Source organism: Ambystoma mexicanum, chromosome 5q, assembly GCF_040938575.1.
Source record: "Ambystoma mexicanum isolate Mex_15411 chromosome 5q, UKY_AmexF1_1, whole genome shotgun sequence".
Classification (NCBI taxonomy): Eukaryota; Metazoa; Chordata; class Amphibia; order Caudata; family Ambystomatidae; genus Ambystoma; species Ambystoma mexicanum.
This window is the reverse complement of record NC_090933.1, coordinates 90,440,093-90,462,964: the sequence shown is the minus strand read 5'-3', so window position 1 is coordinate 90,462,964 and position 22,872 is coordinate 90,440,093. Positions and strand designations below refer to the sequence as shown.

General features: G+C 46.7%; 1 protein-coding gene across 2 annotated transcripts in view; it reads right to left on the bottom strand.

Annotated features, from left to right (window-relative positions):
* BLOC1S4 (biogenesis of lysosomal organelles complex 1 subunit 4) overlaps positions 1-4,811 on the bottom strand; it is a 295,649-nt gene extending 290,838 nt beyond the window's left edge. Inside the window, exon 1 of one of the 2 annotated variants that reach the window (XM_069620571.1) lies at positions 4,355-4,811. In XM_069620571.1, the coding sequence (XP_069476672.1) occupies positions 4,355-4,579 (225 nt within the window). In that variant the 5' untranslated portion in view covers positions 4,580-4,811. The remainder of the gene's footprint in view (positions 1-4,354) is intronic. The other variant, XM_069620572.1, reaches the window with a different exon arrangement.
* Between the last annotated feature and the right edge of the window lie 18,061 nt (positions 4,812-22,872).

Sequence of the window (22,872 nt, the reverse complement as noted above, 5' to 3'; positions counted from 1 at the left end):
AAAGTGGGTGGAAGTGAATAGTGGGAGGTCACTGCAGACCTAACTTCTTTGATTTATTTTTCATTGAGGGAATAAAAGCTACAGCAAATAAATGCAGACGAAATAGGTCTAATGAAAAGTACACATATAAAAACACTTGTAAGACCAAAATGCCTTCAAGGTTTTGATGGCTTTTTAGTTTTGCCACTGTTGACAGTAACTTCAAGGTTTCTCCTACCCCCTAGCCAAAGACATTACCCTGTCCCCCCTCACGGCACTGGGGTAAGATTAAGCATTCTGACATCTCCTTGGGCATCACACATTTACAGTCCGTGGGTGCACCTTGTGATTATCTGGCCCTCTCGTCTGCTCTGACTGCCACTGCTAATTCTTTAGCGCCACTTAAAGCTTCTAGGCCTTGTGGCCCCCTTTCTGAGCTTTGCTTTTCAGCAAACTTCCGTAAACTGTCTTGCCCGCAGGCAAGCAGAGCACGAGTGGCACACTGCCTACTGTCCTATGGCTCGTTTAGCACTAGACATAGCTACTGCCACATACCAACATGCCATTGTGCAAGACAAGTGCTCATATTTTGCTTCCAGTGTGGAAGCAGCTGTTAACTCCCCTAAGGAATTATTTACATTAGTTCATTCCCTCTCATCCCCCGCCCCCACTTATTTGGCGATTCCCTCGCAAAGGCCCAGTCACTCCATGTCCACATTCTTTGATGATAAAATTATCAGACATAAAATCACTGGCACTGCTACCCAGTCGTCGCCACCTGTGGGCCCTAGCCTGCCTCTCCATGGCTGGTCCACCTTCCCAACTTTTCTGGAATACGAGGTTATTTCAGATACACTCAGTTTGAAATCGGCTTCTCTTGCTGATCCCATTCCTCTCAGCATCCTTAAAGCCATCTTCCCTAGCATTTCATTCTTACTCACTTCTGCTGGTAACCTATCTTTTTCCAATGCGCACATTCTGGCAATATTCAAGCATGTAAGATTAGGCATTCTGACATCTCCTTGGAACTGAAGAAGTGGGTGGAACCGAAGGAGTGGGTGGAACCGAAGGAGTGGGTGGAACGGATGAAGTGGGTGGAACGGATGTAGTGGGTGGAACGGGAATGAAGTAGATGAACCAGAAGAAGTGAATAGAACGGAAATGGATGGACTAGAAGATGAATTTGAACAAAAAATAAAATGGGGGAAGAATTTTAAGTGTATGTAATGATGAAGTGACAGAAAGGATGAAATGGATGGTACGAATAAAACGGATAGAATGGACGCAGTGGATAGAACGGATGCAGTAGTTAAAACAAATAGAATGGATGTAACGAATGGAGTGGAGGAAACAAGTAGAGTGGATAGAACGGGTGGAATGGATAAGAACAGACGGTTCAATTGGAACAGTCAGTGATGATGGAACTAAACGAGTAAATGGAATTGAAGGAATGAACAGTACAGGAAAAGTAGATGGAACGAAAGGAGTAGATAGAACAGATGTAGTGGATCAAACGGATGGAGTGGATGGAAAGTATTAAATCGATGGAACTGATGGAGTTAGAGGGTACGCAAGGTGCGGATGGAACGGAAGGAGCAGATGGAGTGGAGGGAGCAGATGAGTGGATAAAACGGAAGGAACAAACGGTAAGGATCGAACGGATGAGTGGACTGAACGGGTGAGACGAACGAGCAGATCGAAAGATGAGTAGCTTTAACAAATGAAACAAATGGAACGAATCAAGTGGATAGAACGGATGCAGTGGATGAAATGTTTACAGTAGACTGTACATATGGAGTTGCTGAAACACATGGAGTGGATGCAACTGATGAAGTGGATGGAACAGATAAAGTAGATGGCTCAGGTTGAGTGGATGAAACTGACGAGTCGATGGAACAGACGAAATGAAATGAACAGAGTGAATAAAACTGATAGAATGTATGTCACAGATGGAATGCTCGATCTCAATCGCCTTACTGATAACCACCATATCACAACACCATGCTTACTCTCTCCTGTACACCACCACTCAAATAGAACACAGCAATGCTACGACACATTCGGTATAGCTGTTCTCATACTAACACCTGCCACATACTACTCCTCATCCTAATTAAACACAGCAAGCTTAGCACACACTGCCAGCTTAAGCATTCTCCTCAGGTCTAACGCAACTGTTAAGCATTCTCCTCAGGTCCAACGCGTCAACCCTCCAGAATGAACACATATACCCGACCCCCAACTACCACACCTACCGCTAAGAAGCAGCTATCATGCAACTGCCACGCCGGCTGCACACATATCCGGTGCACCCATTCACCTTATGACCATCTCTCTCTCAACTGACGAACTACGGTTCCCGAGGGCGTTCAACCTACCAGCGCTTTGAGATCATACTAACGATACATAAGGTGCTATATAAATACAAAGTAACATAACATGCTCTGACTATTGCCCTTCTAAAAAAAACCTAACCTAGACCCTTACATTTCTTCTAATTTTCAGTCTCTCTCTCTCTCTCTCTCTCTCTCTCTCTCTCTCTCTCTCTCTCTCTCTCTCTGCCTTGTTGCCCTCCTCCTTTGCTCCTTTTTGGAGGACTCTGGTTTCCTTGACCCCTATCAGTCCGGGTTCCAGCCCAGCCGGGGATCAGAAATGGTCCTGTCTGCAGCTGGTGACTTAGCAACGATTGTGGATCACGGCGGTATTGGGGCCCTGATCCTGCTGGACATCTCTGCTGCTTTTGACACTGTGGACCATTGCATTCTTAGGGAGAGGCTGTCATCAGTTGGCATCTCAGGCCAGGTCTTGTACTGGTTTGGGTCATTTCCGGTTTGATCGTTCTCAGTCTCTCCCTCTCTTACCTCTGTTGCTAGACCCCTCATGTGTGGTGTTCCCCAAGGCTGTGCTTTCCCCCCCCCCCCCCCTTCTTTTCAATCTGTATATTCAGCCACTGGTTAAAATTGATTAATTCTTTTTGTTTTCAGTGTTTTTCCTATGCTGATGGTACACAGATTCTGGTGCGGCTCAAGCTTTCTCTGCTAGCTACTGATGAGCGGTGCCGCTCCCGTCTCTCTGCGGTCCACCTTTGGATGGGAAACTAATGGGCTACACCTTAATAGAGAAAAAACAGGAGGTGCTTATAGTTGGCTCCACGCCTGAATCTTCTGGGTGGTCTTCAACCTTCTGGCCTACTGAACTTGGCCCTCTGCCCTCGCCTTCCCCAGTTGTCAAGAACCTGGGCGTGACGCTCTCTGTCTTGCTGTCCATGCAGGACCAGGTCAGCACACTATGTCAGTCAGTTCATCATAAACTGTGCATTCTTCGTAAGGTTTTACCTTATCTCCACTCCGCCCCCTGGTTGTGTCCTCCTTAACATCTGGTTCTTTGGACTATTGCACCGTGCTGTTTCTGGCTCAACCAGCCAGTCGTTTCCATTGGTTGCAAGTTTTTCAAAACTCTGCTGCCAGGATGGCCGTTGGGGGCCACTTGTTATTCCTACGCCTCTCTGATTTTAAAAAAACGTAAAGTTTAAGGCCTTGTACATGGTGCATCAGCCTTTTATGGCACAGGGCCCGAATATTTGTAAGCCAAGTTTAGTCACTATGTCCCCTCTCGTCCTTTGCACTCCACCTCCTTGCAGATCGCTGTGCCCCGCTTCAAATATTCTTGTGTAGGTGGCTGCACGTTTTCAATAGCGGTGGCCCAGTTAAGGAATTCCACCCCGCTATCTCTTCGTGAGACGGTCAATCAACTTTTCTTTCCTGTTCACAGCTTGAGCCTTGTTCGTGTTTCTCCTCTGGGCTCCATGTACAGTTCCAACCTCATTAGCGCCATGATGCCCTTGACGGTGTAGGTGCACTTCACAAATGCAATCAACATAACATACTTACCCCAGTAGGCTGTGTATTAACTTTAAGTAGACCATTTATCGTCCTAAAACTATTTTGAACATGTATAAGATCACCTTTTTAATAAAGTATAATCTATGTTTACTTTAAACTGGCATGCTGAAACGTGTATGTTATTGCCTCCGTCCCCAGATTTATATGTGCCCTCAGCACTGATCAAACGTACCATGCCTCTTAAGTCCCCCGCATTAGGGCATCGGCTTCCTTGAGCACATTTCCATCCTCCTAAAACACTACTTGTCTTCCATAGACTTCATTTGATACGCACGCCCAAAAAAAAGTTTACCAACAATGAAAAATACATTAGCTCTCATTGACTTAAAGGGGGGGGGGGGTCACCCGCCACACATGCCTTGGGAAGTCAATAGGTTAAAAGCTATGCAGTCACAAAGGATAAAACGTTTTCCTCCAGCTAGAGGGAAAGTTAACATCTCCAAGGATGTGCTCTGTGCAGCACCGCCCCTCACCTCAAGGGCACCACAGCCCGGCAGCAGATAAGAAGCCAGCTCTCCCGCCGTTGCCTCTAGCAGTGGCTCCGTAGTCCCGGTGCAAGCGCAGCTACGGACCTCTCCGGGGTGCTCCTCGATCACTTCACCTAGTCCAGAGGCGTTGCTCAGGCTCTGCGAAACATTGCCGCTGTCCTCGCTCTCCCCCTCGTCCTCCTCCATGGGGCGGCTGCCCTCTCGCTCCATCTAGTGGGGTCACCTTACAAGGCAATCGATGTTTTCGGGGTAACCCTGCAGTCTCTCGTTGTTTGTCATTCCAGAGGACAACCAATTGAAGTCACGTGAAACGACCTGCTCAGCAGTTGTTGTCATGTGACATTCTCGGCCTGGAAATAGCCCAACCGCCTCCTGCTCTAGTGGCTCCTCCTCTAATCAGTACCAGCCGCGACTGCCGTACCAGAGGTATGTGGCTGTTGGAGGCGTGACGACGTAAAATGGCCCATGTATTTCGTGAAACCATGAGCCACTCCTTTTCACTTTGCATACTAGCACCTCTAGGTGCATCCTTATATTGGGGAAAATCGAAACTGCGAGTGGGAAAAGCTCGCCCTAATTCACGGTGTCACGTATTACACGGGGGCTACAGACAGCTGCGGCATGCGCGTGAGCCAGCGCGCCAGTTTCTGGACAATATTTATACATGCCTCGGTCGCACCTGGGAGGGAGATTTCATCAGGGAAATCGGGAGACCAACATTTCCCCATAGTAATGCATTGGGGCTACATTTATTTTAGGCGGGAGACCGTGAAAAATAGCTATATTTTTCACAGAAAAATCGTGAGTCTCCCGCCTAAATCGGGAGGGTTGACATGTATGAATATTGCGCCCAGGGTGAAACACTAGAATTACATTGACCCCTGTTTTATTGACCTGTACAGGTAAGTGGACAAAAATGTAGTCAACAAATATAACCAGCAATTCATTTTCATTTCCCATGTTTATGTTAATTGTTTTCTTTCTGAACGAAGAACACTCTGCAAAACATTTCTACTGCTGCTACCCAACATTTTTTCTGTCAATTGAAAGTGCAGCAAGAGTCAAGATCTGTATTCAGCTGGTGTGACAGATACTCCAAGTGATGAACTGAATAGGGATCTGAGGGAATGGGTAAGTGATGGCAGGGAAAGGGCTGCGTGCTATACTGTCAGCAATAGGGGTACTCTCCTCACCTGAATCTTCACTGGAGAGTTCCTTTGAATGATGGTCCCGTGCAGGTGAGCATCCCTTCTTGCGAGATGATTTGCGGTCCTCATATAGGTAGGGTCTACCTTGAGATGAAGCCACTATGCCTGTGAGTATATATTGCAGGCAAGAGACCTCTTCCCGAAATTGCAGGGGGAAAAGCCTTGACTGGCTGAAAAAACCCTTCAGAGTAGTTCAAAGCAGGTTAACCCTCTCGCCTCTCTGAAATTGTAAGACGTGTTATGCACAAAGTATGATAGTCCTTTGATGGAGTAATGCTGGATATCCTCGGAGAGAGCTAGGAGTGCAGTAGGAAGCGAGAGTGGAATGTAAAGCAAGGGCTCGCCTAGACTGCACCCAGCAGAGAGGAGTAGCAGCGGGAGAACAAGAAATACTGGGAACAAGCATAAACAAAGGGAAGGAGGTGAAGACACAAGGAAGGAGATAAGAGAGAGGGTGAGTAGACAGTCAGAAGATGATGGAAGGAGGAAGGTAGCGAATCTGCCTGGAACTCACAGTAAAGAGCAAGAAAAAAGGATAGCACATGCAAAGCGTGAATAGCTTATTACCCTAAAACGAAAAGCACTGGGTTGCAACGCTGCGATCGGAAGAAATCCGGTGTTGATAAGGATGGCAACGGCCATCTTGAAAAAAGACTTGACCAGTCTGTCTAGTGCGGTGAAAAACGTGACGGAACGTTAATGGCGGTTCAGGCGCCAACGTTTCCACACGCTCCAGGGAAACGGACTGATGACATATACTAAATAAGGCTAGTTTACACGATTGGTGCTAGAGACTGCATTGAAGCTACTTCAAAGCGCAATAGGGGAAGACGAGAAGTAAGTAGGCTGAGTCAAGCAGTCATGTTGTGATATGATGCTAAACAAATTACAATATCTCTTTCGGGTCCGACTATTGGCATTGAGCTGGCTGCTATGGGACACCAGCACCCTGGAGGCCCAGTGCCTCATGGGGTTGCCAGGGGACACCCGGACTTAAGTGGCAAGAAGAACAGGCCATACCCTTGACCATGCAGACCTTTGCCACCTTGCTGGCACGAGGGCCCCACTGCATCATGGGCTGCAGGCGACAACAGGATTGGTGGTATTTCTCAGGCCCGTGCTCACACGGTGTGGGCCTGCAGACTCAGTGATTCCCTTATGGAGTCTGCAGCCGACCTGGCGCATGTGCCTGCAGTTGCTCCTTTTATTATCTTGGGCCATGACGCAGTCATGGCCCATCTTAAAAGGGCAATACACGTGGGAATGCCACACATAACACTGACCCTCATAAAAGGGCAACACACTTGGGAGGGTCACACCACACTCCACACAGAAATGATAGAATAAACAACTTCTGAAGTAGACCAATGACGCATAAATAGAGTCGTGTTGATACAGTGCCTTTCACCTTTTTTAGGATTGTTTAAATATTGTCTTGTTCCATACTTACCTTCGTTCTGACATAATACTAAGTTCGATTGTAACATAGCCTTTAGCAGGCTCTGCACGCACAGCGCCTCCTGAACTACACTTACCATCTGTTTTGTAGTTCACTGGCCCTTCTTGTTTCCATCTTAGGCGCGAACGTGCTGAGCCGGTTAGTGCTGGTTCGTGTTAGGTGAGTGTTTTGGTTTCGCTCGTCTCTCTGACAACTTCTTTCTGATTCTGTTGTGATTATTCCATATACTTCTTCTTGATTATTGTAAATCTGTGTAAAGGTTTGGACCATTGTAGTTTGGTGGCATCTATTCAAAGGAATCGTAGAGCCCGTCTAAGATCACAGATTCATGAGCATACTCTGCAAAGTTCTACAAATATAGCAATGGTACCAGAACCACAGGAAACAACAACTTCCCTCTCTATGTGTATTCTTGACCCCCTGCCGTTTTGACCTAATTTTATACACGCAATAGGGAGTTGTACAAAGAGCGGATATTCCCGTTACCCCACCCCTAGCCAATGCTAACACTACACTCAAATGCGGGCTGATCATGTACAGACCACTGAGGAATGCTCCCCATTTTGAGGAGCAATTGCTGGCCTTCATTGGAGGTACATCCAAGGATACCACGGCTCACATCATTCTAGGGGATTTTAAGCTTTGGGCAAATAACCCCCAGGACTCTGAAGCACCGTCGCTCCTACAGACCCTCACATCTTTGGGCTTTGACCAGTTCGTAAATAATCCCACTCACAGTGCAGGTAATATACTAGACTGGTTGCTATAAAAAAAAATCAACCATTATCTCTAGACCAAATTGAGAAATGTGCCTGGTCTGATCATTCTTTGCTCCATTTCAAAATCTCGCTAATGCTCGGCAGCACCCCCAAACAAACAAGACCACAGCTCGTAATTATAAGAATATTACTTTTAAAGCTTTCGAATCTGCAATAAAGCCACTAAAGCCATCACTAGTTGGTGAACCATCTTTAGAGGAATTTACATCCTCTTTTAGACTAGCTACCAACAAAACATTGGATTCCTTCGCGCCTCTTTGACCAACTAAATTTAAGAAACAAACGGGACGAAATGTACAGTTCACCTCGGAAATACTGTTAGCCAGAGAGAATAAAAGGAAAGCAGAGCGCCAATGGAGAAGCCATCCATCAACATCTATAATCACAGTTTACAAACAAGCCATTAAACTGTACAAAAGTGCGATCTTTGAAGCAAAAAGCCACAACCTAGGGTGACCAGACATCCTGGTTTTCCCGGGACAGTTCGGGGAAATCACCCTCCATCCCGGGAGTTTTTTTAATTTTAAAAACCCTGTCCTAGGTTTGCAAGGGTGGGTGGCTACGGTCCCAGTTTTTGCCGGGACCAGATTTCAAAATCCTGAAAATCGGGTCCCGGCGCAACACTTCCTGCGCGAATGGGGGCATCTAATGCTTTTCACACACCCATTTCCTCCCCCTTCCCCTGTCCTCCAATCAGAGGAGTGTGCCTGTGAGCACACCCCCTCCACGCCCCGGCAACATGCCAGCGACATATAAGTAGGACTACACTTTTATTTATATTTATGTTAGTCCTACTTCTGTGTCTATGACCTGTCCCGTTTCTTTTTTTTTAATTTTATTTTTTTAATCAAATCTGGTCACCCTACCACAACGTCAACGCCAGACTACAAGGGGCGCCATCAAAGTCTAAAGAACATTTTTCAGTTTTTCAAGAACTGAAAGGCACAACTCTTGAACCTCCGTTTACCATAGACGATGGCTGGTGCCAGAGTATTCTAGACCGTTTCTGTCAGAAAACACTACAGCACCAATTACACATTCGAAATCAGATTGAGACATAGCTTTTTGTGAATGATTTCGACATCCCAAACTGTGAAGATCTTACTCATGTTACCAACCTTTTCTCCTTCTGTGAGATTTAAGAACAGGAGGTATTACAAATCATAGACAAGATGAAGCCCACGTCCTGTAAAGGTGACATCTTCCCTTCCACTGTTTTCAAAGACTCTGCACCGATAATGAGTCCTTGGATCACATAGTTCATTAATCGCTTCTTTGCGGAGACCTATGTGCCCGAGGCCATCAAGGAAGCGTGCATTACACCTCTATTAACAAAGGACAACCTCGAGCCACTGGTTCCTGGTAATTACCGCCCAATAACAAATGTACCCTTTATTTAAAAAATAATTGACAAGGTGGTATGTTATCAGTACCAAACCTTTGTAGAGACAATATTTTGGCAAAGGAGCAATCAGGCTTCCAGGTAAACCACGGAACAGAGATGGCTTTGTTAGACCTGCATTTGACCTGGTTGATGGCAGCCTATTAGCAGATAGATTAGAACACGTAGGTAGATGCTCCCCTGTGGCGATATCTTGGCTCCAATTTTTCTTAGGTCCCAGAATGGCATATGTAGCTAAGGGAGCATCTCAGTCACAGAAGATATCTGTAATGTGCGGTGTCCCTCAGGGATTGTGTTTATCTCCCTAGTTGTTCTACATTTATGTTAAATGCCTGTGCAATCTCTTGCCATCTCTGGGTGTGAAATTCGCCAACTACGCAGTTGACTATCTGGGATCTATGAGGTGGATGTAGCAAATGTCAACAGGGTTTTTGGGGCAGACCAGAAATGGATGGCCCTAAACTCCCTGGCATTAAATCACAAAAAACAGAGCTACTTATCCTCAGAACATCCCACAGATTAAAGAAATTAGACCCACAATATAAAACCTTCATGATTAATGTCTTTTTCATGTATGCTGGAGAAGTATATGCCTTTCATCGACTGTTGTACGCTTTTACGCGTTTTGAGGCATGTGACTTGTGATGTGACCCCCTGAGGAGGATTAGTAATTTTTTATCCTGAGAGGTGGAGTCTGGAGCATTGAGTTGCCTTTCACATTCTTCAGTTTCTGGGAGGTGTTGTCCTGTCCTTGAACCCTTTTGTGGTGCAGCGTGTGAGCCTGTTCCACTCTGTTTTTAGGCATCCTTTTCAGCTTGCTCTGATTCACTTGTGCTGTGCCCCCTGGTGAGGCGCTAAAGCTTTTCATCCTCAGAGCTGGGTTCTTGAGCTTCCACTTTTATTCTTCTTGTTTTCCCCATGCAGGATGGAGAGGTATATGCCTTTCAGCCACTGTTGTGCATTTTTCCCCGCTTTGAGGCATGTGCATACCTTCTTATTGCTGTGGTGGCCCATTTGTGATGTGGCCCCCTGAGGGGCATTTGTAATATTTATCCCCAGAGGTGGATTCTGGAGCATTGGCTTGCCTTTCACATTCTTCAGTTTCTGGGGCATTGTCCTGACCTTTAATCCCTTTGTGGTGTGGTGTGGCATGTGAGCCTATTCCACTGTGTGTTTAGGCATCCTTTTTAGCTCTCTCTGCCCACTTGTGATATGGCCCCTGGTGAGACGCTATTACTTTTCATCCTCGGAGGTGGGTTATTGAGCTTCCACTTGCATCCAGCCTGATCTGGGTTTGGGGCTTGTGCCCTTCCATGCTCTCAGGGTGAAGGGGGGGTGGCATCCTGCCTTTCCCCCTCCCGTTGCCGAGTGCCCTTCTTTTATTTTTAAGGCATCCTTCCGGCCTTCACTTAGCTCATGATCCACTTGTGTTTGAAACCCCCTATGCGTTGTTATTGCATTGTTTCTCCTCGGGGGTGGGTTCTTTGAGCTTGTGTTTTTAATGACTGACCATTTTTTAAGGCGTTTTTAGCCTTCGGCGTTCACTTAGCACATGTGAAAGATGAGTGAGCCATTGGCTGACTAATTACGGAAAGGACAGAAATTGTATCCGCCATTTTAAAACACAGAGAGAAGGACTGCAGACGGAGAAAGACTGCAGGTAAGTAGAAACATGTGCAATAAATTGCATTTAAAGTTAGCATTGCAGCTAGTACCTGCATAAATGATTGCGCTCCTCTTATATGGAGTTGGGGGGGAAATAAATTAATTTGTACCGTTGGGATGTAAATGTTAAAACTCTGTCATAACCATAAATGCCGAATCTAAAATAATTTAATGAGCCTGATTTTACAGTGGCTAAGTTTCACTAATTAAATATTTAGTTAATTAGCACTAGGCAGCAAGCTGCATTAAACCAAAACTTTACCTCCGGGAACAGGCCTCCCGGTTGCCGAGCATATGACCCAGGCCCCGGGCCGCATGAAATGCGGGACGATAGAGGGTCTGGAAGTTTAGGCGCAGGGTGGGGGAAAACAGCGCGAAAGCATAGGGAGGGGCGTCCGAATGGCGCCACAAGAAATAAAAGCCCAGGAAGGGTAGGAAACAGCACCTGGGAAGGTGCAATTTGTAACAGCAAGAGGTCAGGGGGGGTAACCCGGCCGCCCCCAGGAAGGAACAAAAGGCCGGGGGGTTATAAGTAAGCCTGGAAAAGGAGAGGCGGCACAAACCAGGTAAGAGCTCACCTCTCTCGGGTAGGCTCTTGGTACCTGGAGAAGGGGAAGGAAAAACGTTTTGCCACCCAACCCAACCTACAAGAAAAACGGACGAAGAGTGGGTGCAGGCAGGAGCCAGTACGCCGAGTACTCTCTCGGTACACGGTCCAAAAAAGAAGGAGCGGGCAGAAGGAAGAACGCCGTGTACTCTTTCGGTACACGGTCCAAGAAAAGAAGGAGCAGGCAGAAGAAAGGAACGCTGAGTACTCTTTCGGTACACGGTACAAGACACGTTGTAGGCGGCATGTGCCTAGGAACAAAGGCTCAGGGATAACAAGGACTCAGGAGGAGCCTTGGGCAGCTTCGGAACTAGACACAATGTGCCCTAAAGCATATGGCTGTGTAATTATTTTGTTATGTTGTATTTTCTGTAAGAAAATAAAATGCCTACGGCATACAACTTTTCCATACACATAAGTTGTCTGTAATTTATTACGTAGGTAGGGATCTGGTAAGAGAAGCAAAGTGAACCCACACTACTCAGCCTAAAGGAATAAGGGGAAATGGGGCTCACTGTTTTATTTAGTACAAATGCATTCCATGCTCGTGGGGGTTACACATATTAAGGCGCTGTGTATTTTGGTACACACCCTGAGTACTAGTAGAGGAAAAAATGTAAAATATGTAAAGCGCCCCCTGGTCCTTGATAGCCATGCAGACTCTGCCCACGTCCGCTAAAGGTGACATCTTCCCTTCCACTGTTTTCAAAGACTCTGCACCGATAATGAGTGCTTGGATCACAGAGTTCAATAATCCTTTGCGGAGGCCAATGTACGAGATGGACACTGCGACAGCACCTAGGGAGGAATGACACATCGAAGCACAACGCAGGAATACCAGCATGAAAAGGCACGATCGAACCAGCTGATAGTCGGCAAATGTCCCAAAACTCAACCGATGCAGCAAGGTGCCTCGCCATCTGGATTGCAGGGCGCCAGAAGGAGACATATGCGCAGCGACCAGACAACAGTTGCCGAGGGGACAAGGCGAGATCTACAGTTTTGTTTAGGACGACACAAAGCACTGCAAAAGCACCTCTTTTGTCCGAATCTGGGAAGCTCAAGAAGAATGTTGCAAAGAGATAAGCACATCAGCAATGGAGGATCAATGAGTGGCCACAGCCCCTGAGGCAACCGTGGGTAAGACCGAAATCCAGTGTGAACTGCGAGTTGGCAGCCAAAAAGGCAAACTCTTAAGGAAAATGTGTCATGCTCATAAATGCAGGCTTAGACAGCTTACCCCCTGTGGTTATTTGAGTGACCCATTATGGTAGCAGTAACGGTATCTAACCCATGCAGAATTCCAGTCTTAATACATGGTTAACGGGGTACGTACTTTAATTGTTACTGGATATGTAATATGAAGCATCATGGCCAGATACCGCCAGCCGACGAAGGCAGGCCATTATCTGTCCAGGGAAGTTTACACTGCTATATCTCACATGTCACCATCGATTTGAACAGCAGTGCTTTTGACTACTGCATGCTTTCAAAGCAACCCACATCCATCAGGCAGGGATGAGGGCAGCCTTTAACATGGCCGGTGCTAGTAGATCGTGCCCAATTATTCAGACCCCACCCTGGCTCTGCAAGAACAAGGAAGCAAAGCTTGGAGACATGCACTATCTTACCCAGGACTAAACATGGACAGCCAAGTAGGGGAGCATCAGAGAAGGTTACTGAACTGCACCCACCCTCCCCTCCCTTTGTTGTTGGCAAAACCATTTCGGTGTAATAATCCTGCTGCTATTTGGAGTGCCAGAACTTCAAAGTGAAACTATCTATCCCAGCAACCCGACAGCATGCAATGCGATAGAGCTGGACAGTTTTTCCCTTCATCGCCTTCATAAAGTTAACTAACAAATGCAACGGGTCAGCTGCACAGCACAGCAAGGGAAATCAATGACAGATGGTTTTGGGAAAATCTTACATGTGGATCGAACGCAGCGCAAAAAATAGCTGCTGACCCCCCAACCCCAAGTCATCGGAGGACCAGCTGAATGATCCTAAGTGGGGGGGCCTCTGAGGAGGGCAGGATGGCTCCAGAGCACAGAATTGGTGCCCCCAACACATCATCAAGGGGCCAACAGGAACGACAGCGGAAAGCAGTCCCAATGCATCAAAAAAGAGGTCATGGCAATGGTAGCAAAACACCACAAGGAGATTGAATTTAAAAAGAAATAAGGAGAGTAAAGTGTTTCCAAAGCCTCAAAAGAGGCAATGGCAAAGGTGGCAAAAAGCCACTAAGAAGTGAAGAAATGACAAAATGCAGCAAACGCCTCGGAAGAGGCTATGCAAAAGAGAAAACCAGGAATACCCTGCCGCGAATCCTTCTGGAAGGGTGAGTATTTCTTGACCCAAGTAGAGGTTAGAGGGGGAGATCCCATCTCTGGGTAGGGTGAGGTAAGGCACCACGTTTTTTAAGAACAGGTAGTTAACGCATCATGTCTTGCTTCCCACGCCAAGGTAAAGTAATGCAGCCCTGAATAACCAAGCCTGAGGTGCAACCACAGAGTATTGTGCCACTAAAATATGCATGCCAATAGCATAATTACTTGTTGTCACGGCCGGAGTTAGTCCAGGCTAAGGCCCAGCACATTGGAGTCATGCGCAGAGGAATGTGACTTCAGGAGAATACTTACATATCAGTGTACTAGGCAACAACCAACTAAAAATGACCAAATCACACTTACAGGGGGCGGAAATAAAGGTGAGTACGGGGAAGACAGAAAGCCAATATTCCATTATCCAGCATGAAGAAGAGGAATGAAACAAACAAAAAGACAAACGCCCCTCTAAGCAGGAGAAATATAAAAGACAAAAGTAAGTGGTCAGAAATAGAAAGCCAGTGCTCAAACCTACCACCTACCAATGCCGCACAAAAGGCATATAAATAATAAAGTCATGGTAGTAAGCCTTGCAGGAAGACGACCTTAAAGAGAATTATATAGCAAAACTGGCTAAAGAAGACTGCTATATGAGGCTATAATGCATAAAAAGACTGGCATGAGTCAAACATCCTACCAAAGAGGCGGATCTGGCAGCAGGTGCCGGAGATCCCCTACTTCACAACCCACTGAAACCTTAGGAGGTAAAAACATAGCCGGGCAGTAGTGGTCCCTGGGGGATTTCCATCCTGCACCCACACACCAAAGTGACCGATGGAATAAAAAGATATTGCAGGTAGTAGTAGCACCCAGGGGGTTCCCACAGAAGAGCTACTTCATCCAAACAGTGGGCTTGTGAGATACAGACATGGGCCAGGTAAGCCGAAACAGCACTCAGAAGCATGGTTCATTTATAGACAACAAGGAGGGAATACAACTTGGTTGGCCTCTGGCAGTACAAGGAACTACATAGGATATATTTTGGGGGGACCTGAGGGGCCGTAAACCCCCTCAGGGTGGCTGCAGGGATCAGCCTTGAGTTGGCCCATTGTGGAAGTCGGGCCCCTGCTCACCTGATCCCTTGTTCCCCAAAATATTTGTGTTATATTATCATTATGTTGTGTTGGTTGGTTTTCTTTCCACTATTGCTCATGATATAATAAAGCTTGTGGCCAAAGTTTTCCCACCCTACCTCTTGCTTGGCCTCAGCATTATGGCACTGTCATTACTGTCACCTGTCACACCACCCTGCATGGCACCCCCACACTAAAACACTTCCAGTCTTATGCCGCCTAACACAGAGATTTTCTGCTTCCTCACTGCCAGCCTGGCCTGGGTTGACATGAAGCATCAGGCACCTTTCCAACCCCGACATGGAGCGCCTTCACATTCACTATCGTGTGGCCCGAGATCACTGTGGGGGCCGCCAGCACAACAAAACTGCAGGGGTGTGCTGCGCCAGCATGAGGCGCTTCCCGTCTTCACTGCTTTGCCAGCCCAGGTAAGCTTTTTGGGTGATGGGCCGGGATCACTGTACGGCCATATGTTCTTGTTTCTACTGTGTCGCCATGGACCACTTTACTGTGTCGCCACCTGAGCACAGGATCCGCAGAGGGCCATCACCTTCCTGCTCCAACATGGAGCACGTCAAGAATTTGCTGCTGTGCAGCCTGGTATCTCACTGCCAGTGGCCTGGGAACTTCTAGGGAGCAGCAGGTGTTTTCTTCTCTTTGCGTCTCGCCGCTCGACGGCCCAGGTATGCTTTTGGGGCTGTGGGCCCAGCAAAATTGCAAGCATAAGCTACGGTGGGCAATACAATCTCTTTTCCTTGCGCCGATGCATGCCACTTCCTTACTTTAACTGCCGACGGGCCCAGGTTAGCTTGTTGGGAGCTCCGGTGACGTAGCACACTTTATGGAATTACCTCTATTGATGTGGCGGCAAGTGCTGCGGGGACCGCAGATGCTGCCAGGGCTGTATGTTCACATCCACCCTGGCCGCATGAGCACCCTTGTTGAGGGCTGCGGCCAGGGTGACGTTGCAGACACGGTTTGGGGCATCCTCTCCTCTTTCTCCCTCGTAGGACGCTGTTTGCACAGCGGGACTGCCTCCTCCACGAGGTGGAGCACAGTGCTACTGCCAGCATGGTGGCAGTGACAGACCAGCTGCTTCTTTCACCAGCGGGGGGCAGCTCGCCTCCTAATTTCTCGCTGCAATGAATGCTTTCTTCTCATTTCCCTGCGAGTAACCGACTAAACCATGGGGTTGGGAGGGCCGCACATAACACTGACCCTCTTAACAGGGCAACACACTTGGGAGGGTCACACACCACAGTATCTACCAAATGTTGGTAGTGCTTTAACATTTTGTAGTAAAACCTGGCACACGAGTGTACCAGAGTTTTGGAAGCCAATATCAAGACAATTATATAAATAGTTAGGCATAGGATGACAATGGCTGACTGATGGTGTGAGTTCCTGGGAACATAATGTTAACAAGTGGTGAATGGTTGCACACCTGATGGCTGGATCATGTACAGTGTGCTTGCTTCGGGAACGCACACAATGGCCATATGGGCGCTTCATCTTTCTGAGATCAATCAAACGTGTACCACAAGTGGATAATAATAACACTGTTTAGTATGGCACTTAATCAGGGGCAATCTGAACAAAGCTCTGTATAACAAGTATAAAGCCAACTTATTGAAATACCTAGTAAATTGTGCAAGTTGCTGTTGTCTGACTGCACAAGGTTGGAATGTGTGTGAGTAACTGGCAATAATGCAAGTATCTTACTATATGGTGACTATACCTGTAATATGATGTCATGCCGTTTGCAAGAAGGATTCCCTGGCGACTAGGAAGCCGATGGCAGCTTCACCGCCATTAGAATGTTACACATTTGGGTTTTTACTTCCTCTTTTGTCTTTCTAGTCTTTCTTCATACTGGTCCCCTGCGTCCGTATTTAACCACACCCTTTTGTTTGGTTCGGCGCGTTGCAACTTTTTGCGTAACGCTCCGTAACCCGCTCTGAGCTTTGCTCTCTGCTTTGCCCAGTCTCGCCTTCTTACCGGTCCCAGCCCGGTACCGTTTTTTCTTCACCCTTCCATTTTTGTCTCTACAGCCCTTGGCTCGTAGTTTTTCTTTCTTTTTGCCTTTAACTTCCCGCTTGTATCCGTTCACCTGTTTCTTTCCCTCCTACTAGTATCTCCTCTTTCTTGCGGCTCCTCAGTCCCTCCCTCTTCTGTTCGCTTTCCTTTACTTCGACCCATTCTCTGGTTTTCCATCTCTTACCTTTTCTTTTCTTTCTTGGTTTCCTTCTGTTTTCGTCTAAGCTGGCTGCTTCCAGCCGTCCTTCTTACATTCTGGGTTTGCTTTTCTTCGGCATCCCGGACTGCCGGTGTTCAACATACACTACCTTCAACTCCTCGCATCACGTGATCCGACGTGTGGTCACAAGTTCCATCACCTACCTGGAGTTAGAACATACCTGGAGTCAACTCTTACCTGAAGCCAGCACTTACCTGGAGTCAACACATACCTGGAGTTAAAGTACAGCTGCTCTTCAACAAGACTCAACTGTTAAGAGAGGTTTTTTTAAGTATCCGCTTTTTTCCTCTCTTCTCGGCTTCTTCGGGAAGGGGTCCCTCGCATTCCTGTTCTATCAGGGAGACAGGGTGGCTTCTAACCGCAGAAGGCCTTTTCTCTTCACTAAAAAGAAAACATCAAAAAGAAAGGGGCGAAGACACGAATCATCGTCAGAAGATTCAGGTGAGGAGGAATGGGGTCTGGATCAAAATAGTTCTGGTTCTGAGGAATCCTGTGATAAATTTGACAATCTTGACATGATGGGGGTATGAGATCATATCATGATAGTAAACTGGACATGTGATTGTAACACTATACACAAGCAAAAACTGTTGGCTTTGTTAATGACCTGATTACGATTGTAATCTTCATTACTCTGAGTCCAACTCTTCATAGTCACCTTCCTTAATTCACTGAAATGATGCCTGCATCCTTCATCAGACACCCCTAGGTATCCAATACATACCTTACTTTTTTCTGGAGGGCCCTCCTACTCTTCCTTCCCTCTCTGCTCTGTCATCAGATTGCACCTGTAAGCGCTGCTTTGACGGTAGGCACCCAAACCCACAAACTCTGCACTCGTTTCGTACGAGGCCTGGCCTGGGAAGATGGGAGGTGAAGGCAGCAAGGAAAAGATAGGCTCGGAGTAATCCGGGCATTACTCCCTCATCCATCTTCCTTAATTGTGTGAAAGTATATACAAGTGGCCCAAACAAGTTGCTGATTTTAAAAACTGAGACCACTCAAATATTGCTGCTAAACATATACATGTATTTGATCTTAATGAGCACAAAAATCACTGAACTGTAAACTAGCACTAGAGGAGGACACACAATAACATGGTGCTAACAGGACTCCCTCCTCAAAGGATGGGCCATAGTCGCTCCCTGTCTTCAGGCAATAGTGGAAAAATGGTTGGATGAGCCGAGATCCATGTAGAAGCTCTATAGATAACTGGTAAAGGGATTCCTCAAGCCTCGCACTATCGGGGTTCAATGAAACCTGAGCCCTGGAGTATGCCTCGGCTAAAGTGGTTCTGACTCATTTGCTCAAGGAGGTCGATCAAAGGTGGGCCTCCCGGCCAACTTCCCCCCAAGCGAGCATCAATCATACGCACGTGTAGTGTATGCAATCAGACCTCCTTTGCTGATGCTGGATTAGGGAAGAAGTCTGGAAGTCAAATCTCCTGGTTATATAAAAAGGCTGACCGCACCTTAGGCAAGAAGGAGGGCCCTGTGCGAAGGACCACTCTGTCTGGGGAAAACCTGCAAGTAGGGTTAAGAGACTATAATAGTGAGAATAAAGATTTTCCATAATAACTTACTAGAAAGTCTTTATTCTATTAAAGAGACAAAGGGCGAGCCTTATACTTCTCTTTCTTTAATCAAACAACATAAAGAAAGCTCAGCAGCAAGGTATTTTTTTGTGTGTACCTGGGCACAGCAGGTAATATGCATAAAAGGTACACTTAAAAACATATAATATATAACATGATAAACCTATTAGACCATGTATATTAATCTCTGGGGAAAAAACAAGAACAAAACTCAATTTCCCAGGGGACTTAGTTAAGGTTCGTCACTAACATGTGACATTAGTCCTCCAATAGTCATGCAGGTCCCCTCATAAACAGTCCTGAATATGATGTAACTTCCTCTTTTGAGGCTGCAAACTTGTCTGTCCATCGATGGTAAATAGTAACTGTAGCCGTCTCGTAGAAGAAGAGGTCTAGTTGCAGATCAGGCGGCCTTGTCCGTAGGCGCTGTCAAGAAATAGATCAATTAAAGTCACCTCATGCGTATGACAACCCTAGTTCCCTTTGTAGGGTGGGAGAGAAAATCATTGTGTTATTTAGAAAACATAAATTCCAATCACCAAAAAATCATAGCAGTGTACCTGATTCATTATCAAGCGTGCTGCGCACAACTATCTCTTTTCTCTCGCCGGGTGGGATAATGCTCGCCTCTGTGTCTTTAATAGAATTAAGATTTTCTAGTAAGTTATTATGGAAAATCCTTATTCTATGTCAAGACCGGAGGCTCACATTATGCTTGTTTAAAGCTTACTTACCACAATAGATGCCGTCTGTTCTACCAGTTTCAAGTAGAATTGCTTAAATATTGATTTGCTTGCCCAGTCTGCCATCCTCATGATGTCCTCTAGGCGAACTCTGGCTTGAAAGGCTTTGGAAGCCATGGCTCCTCTCGCGGAGCGGGCTCCGAAGTTTAGGGTATCTATCCCTGCTTAAATTAGAGTCCAATGCACCCAGCGTGCTAAAGTTGGAGCGGAAACTGCTTTGTGCGGTTTGCGTAGAGCTATCAATAGCTGCCCATTAGGAGAGGTCCTAAGCGGGGCTGTCATTTCTTCGTAAACTTTCAAGCATTTAACCAAGTAAAGCTTAGGCTGATCTCTGAAAGCGGGGTAAGAAATCATCCTGGAGTTGCATTTCGTTCTACTGTGTATATGAAATACAATGCCATCAGGAGAAAAGGTCCTGCCCGCAAGATCAAGAGCTCTGACGTCAGAGACTCTCCTGCAAGAGACCAGGCAAAGAAGGGTAGTAAGTTTGCCGGATAGGGCCGTACGGGATAGTTCTTCGTTATGTGGCCATGACAGAAAAAGATTCAATACTTTATTAACGTCCCAAAGCCTGTCGTAGCGGGACGGAGGTGGGACTGTGAGCCTGATATCCTTGAGTAGTCTGCAAACAAGGTGGTGTTTTCCTGCCGGGACCCCCTGGACGAGATCATGTCCGGCAGAAATTGTTGCACGATAGGCGTTCACTGCTCTGTAAGCGAGACCTCTTCCTACTAAGGAAGCTAGGAAATTCAGGATCTCCTCTACAGGTTCTGAAACTGGATGTAATCATTTCCTTCTGCACCAGGTGCTCCAGGTGCTCCAAGAGTTGGAATACCTCTTAAGGGTAGCAGGAACCCAGCTTTCCTCGATGAGACTGACCGCCATGCTTGACATGCCAGGGAGTCTCCATCTGGACCTGAAATCCTCCAGGCCGCTAGGATCAGTGACCTGCTGAGAAGAAGGTGGTGACGATGCCCTGCTGGATCTAGTAGGAGATCTGGAAAACTGGGGTAGTAGGATTGGAGAATCCGTGGAAAGTTCCAAAAGAACTGGATACCAGGTCTGAGAGGTCCAGACCAGCGCTATGAGAGGACTAGCTCTGAATGTTCTTGACGGACCTTTACCAGGGTCCTCGCTATCATGGTGAATGGAGGAAAGGCATAATGGAGTCCCTGGGTCCATTGTTGCAGAAATGCATCCGTCGCAGCTGCTGCCGGATCTGGCCTCCAGCAGTAAAACACTGGTAATTGGGTGTTGAGTCTGGATGCAAAGAGGTCTATGGACATGGGACCCCAGACTCTTTGGAGGCAGAGAAAGACTTCTCTGTTGAGCCTCCAGTCGCTGTAATCTGTGTGATGTCGGGAATACCAATCTGGTACCATGCTTGTAAGACCAGGGAGATACTCTGCAGTCTAATGGAGCTGTCTAATGCACAAAGCTCAGGCCCACAAAGAGCAGTCTAATATAAGTGTTCCTGTCCATGGGTTGAAGGCGCTAGATAGTTGAGAGAGCTCCTATCTACAGACCAAGGAAGTCTAATGCACAAGGCTCAGGCACACAGAGAGGTCTAATGCAAGCGCTCCTGTTTATAGAGCAGAACAGTCTGACAGAGCAGTCTAATGCACAACGCTCAGGCCCGTGGAGAGCAGTCTAATGCAAGAGCGCCTATCCGTGGGACGTAGGCGCTACATAGTGCAAGGTGCTCCTGCCCACGGGCTGTATGCAGGGCATATTGCAGGGAGCTCCTCTCTGCAGAGCAGTGCAGGCTGATGTATAGTGAGTGCAGCTGTCATATTGAGAGAGCTCCTGTGCGTGGAGTGTGGCAGTCTGGTGCAGGGTAGAAGGAACTGTGACCCTTGACTTGAGAAGCAGAAACAAACTAAAATATTTTACAAAATCAAGTTTCACAGAAGTGCATCTGTGTTTCTACTCATGTGCGTGAGGATGCATGTGCGTCTAATCGTCCTTTCTTGCTATGCTGCTGATGACAAACACTACAGTGCCATCTAGTGGTGGAAAGTATGTTTTTTAAATGAATAAATAAAACGTACATGGTACACAGTAGGAAATTAAATCATTCGTATTGGCCATACTTGCATGCGTAAAAAGGCACTGTACGCAGCTTATCTAGAGGGCTGGGGAAGACATAGCTTTTTAGCTCTGTTTGCTGTAACATCTTCTGTGTTCCGAGTTACCCCACACCCCTTCCGCTGATCTGAAATGACATACCTGAGGTCATGCATGTAAGATTATCACGTAAAACCTTTCCTAACAATTCTGCTGTCAGCTGGGCATCCCTTCTAGTTCTAGACAGAGGTGTGAGGTGTCCTCATTTGCCTCCCTGTCACCATCTCATGGGGGGGTAAGATGGTGATCTGAACCTGGCTGATTTCTCGACGCATACAGTGCCAGTTGTAGACAATGCAACCATCCTTTCTTCAGGGTCAAGTTCAATTTGGCTATTCTCTCTTTAAGCAAGCTGTTGAGTCTCTCACAGACACCAATCGCTTGCGGGTGATACGCCGATGAAACCTGTGTTTAATACTAAGCAACAAGCCTATTTGCTCAAGGACTTCATTTATAAAATGAGGGCATTATCTGATCGCAATACTTCACATATTCCCCATCTAGGAAACACTTCGCGTACTAAATATTTGGCTGCACAAGTGGCGTCTGGATGTGTACACGGTCCAGCTTCAATCCACCTTGAAAAGGGACATACTACCACTATCCTATATCTGTATCCATTACATACTTGTAACATGTTGATATGCAAATGCTGAAAGGGACCATTAGATCTCAGAATAACTCCTCTAATTGTGTGCAATGTGTGCCCAGCAGTAAACTTTTGACATACAATACAATTCACTACATAAAATGCAACGTGTTCTACTATATTCGGAACAAACCAATCCTCCGCAATTGTTGCAGCGAGGCTCTCTAGTAACGTGCGCAGGGTAGTGTAGCTGTTCCAGCGCCACCCTTAATAGGGCTACAAGCATCACCAGTTTACCAGTGCTGTCTTGTCGCCACAATGCTTCAGAGGGGTTTAAAGAACACCCTCTCTGCGTCCACAAGTCTTTTTATTCTTGGGGCGCTTCCCCTTGTATCTCTGCTAGCTAGGTCCTAGACAAATTATTATAACATTCAGACACTCTCATCACCACCATGCTTTCATTCACATCAGGCGTGTCAAATGACATGATCATTTCTGAACATGCAATTCACTTTGCTTCCTCATCTGCTTTTTGATTTCCACATGAGATAAAGTCTGCCCTTTTAGTGTGCGCTGCACACTTAACGACTGCAATGGCTACTGGGAGTTGTAG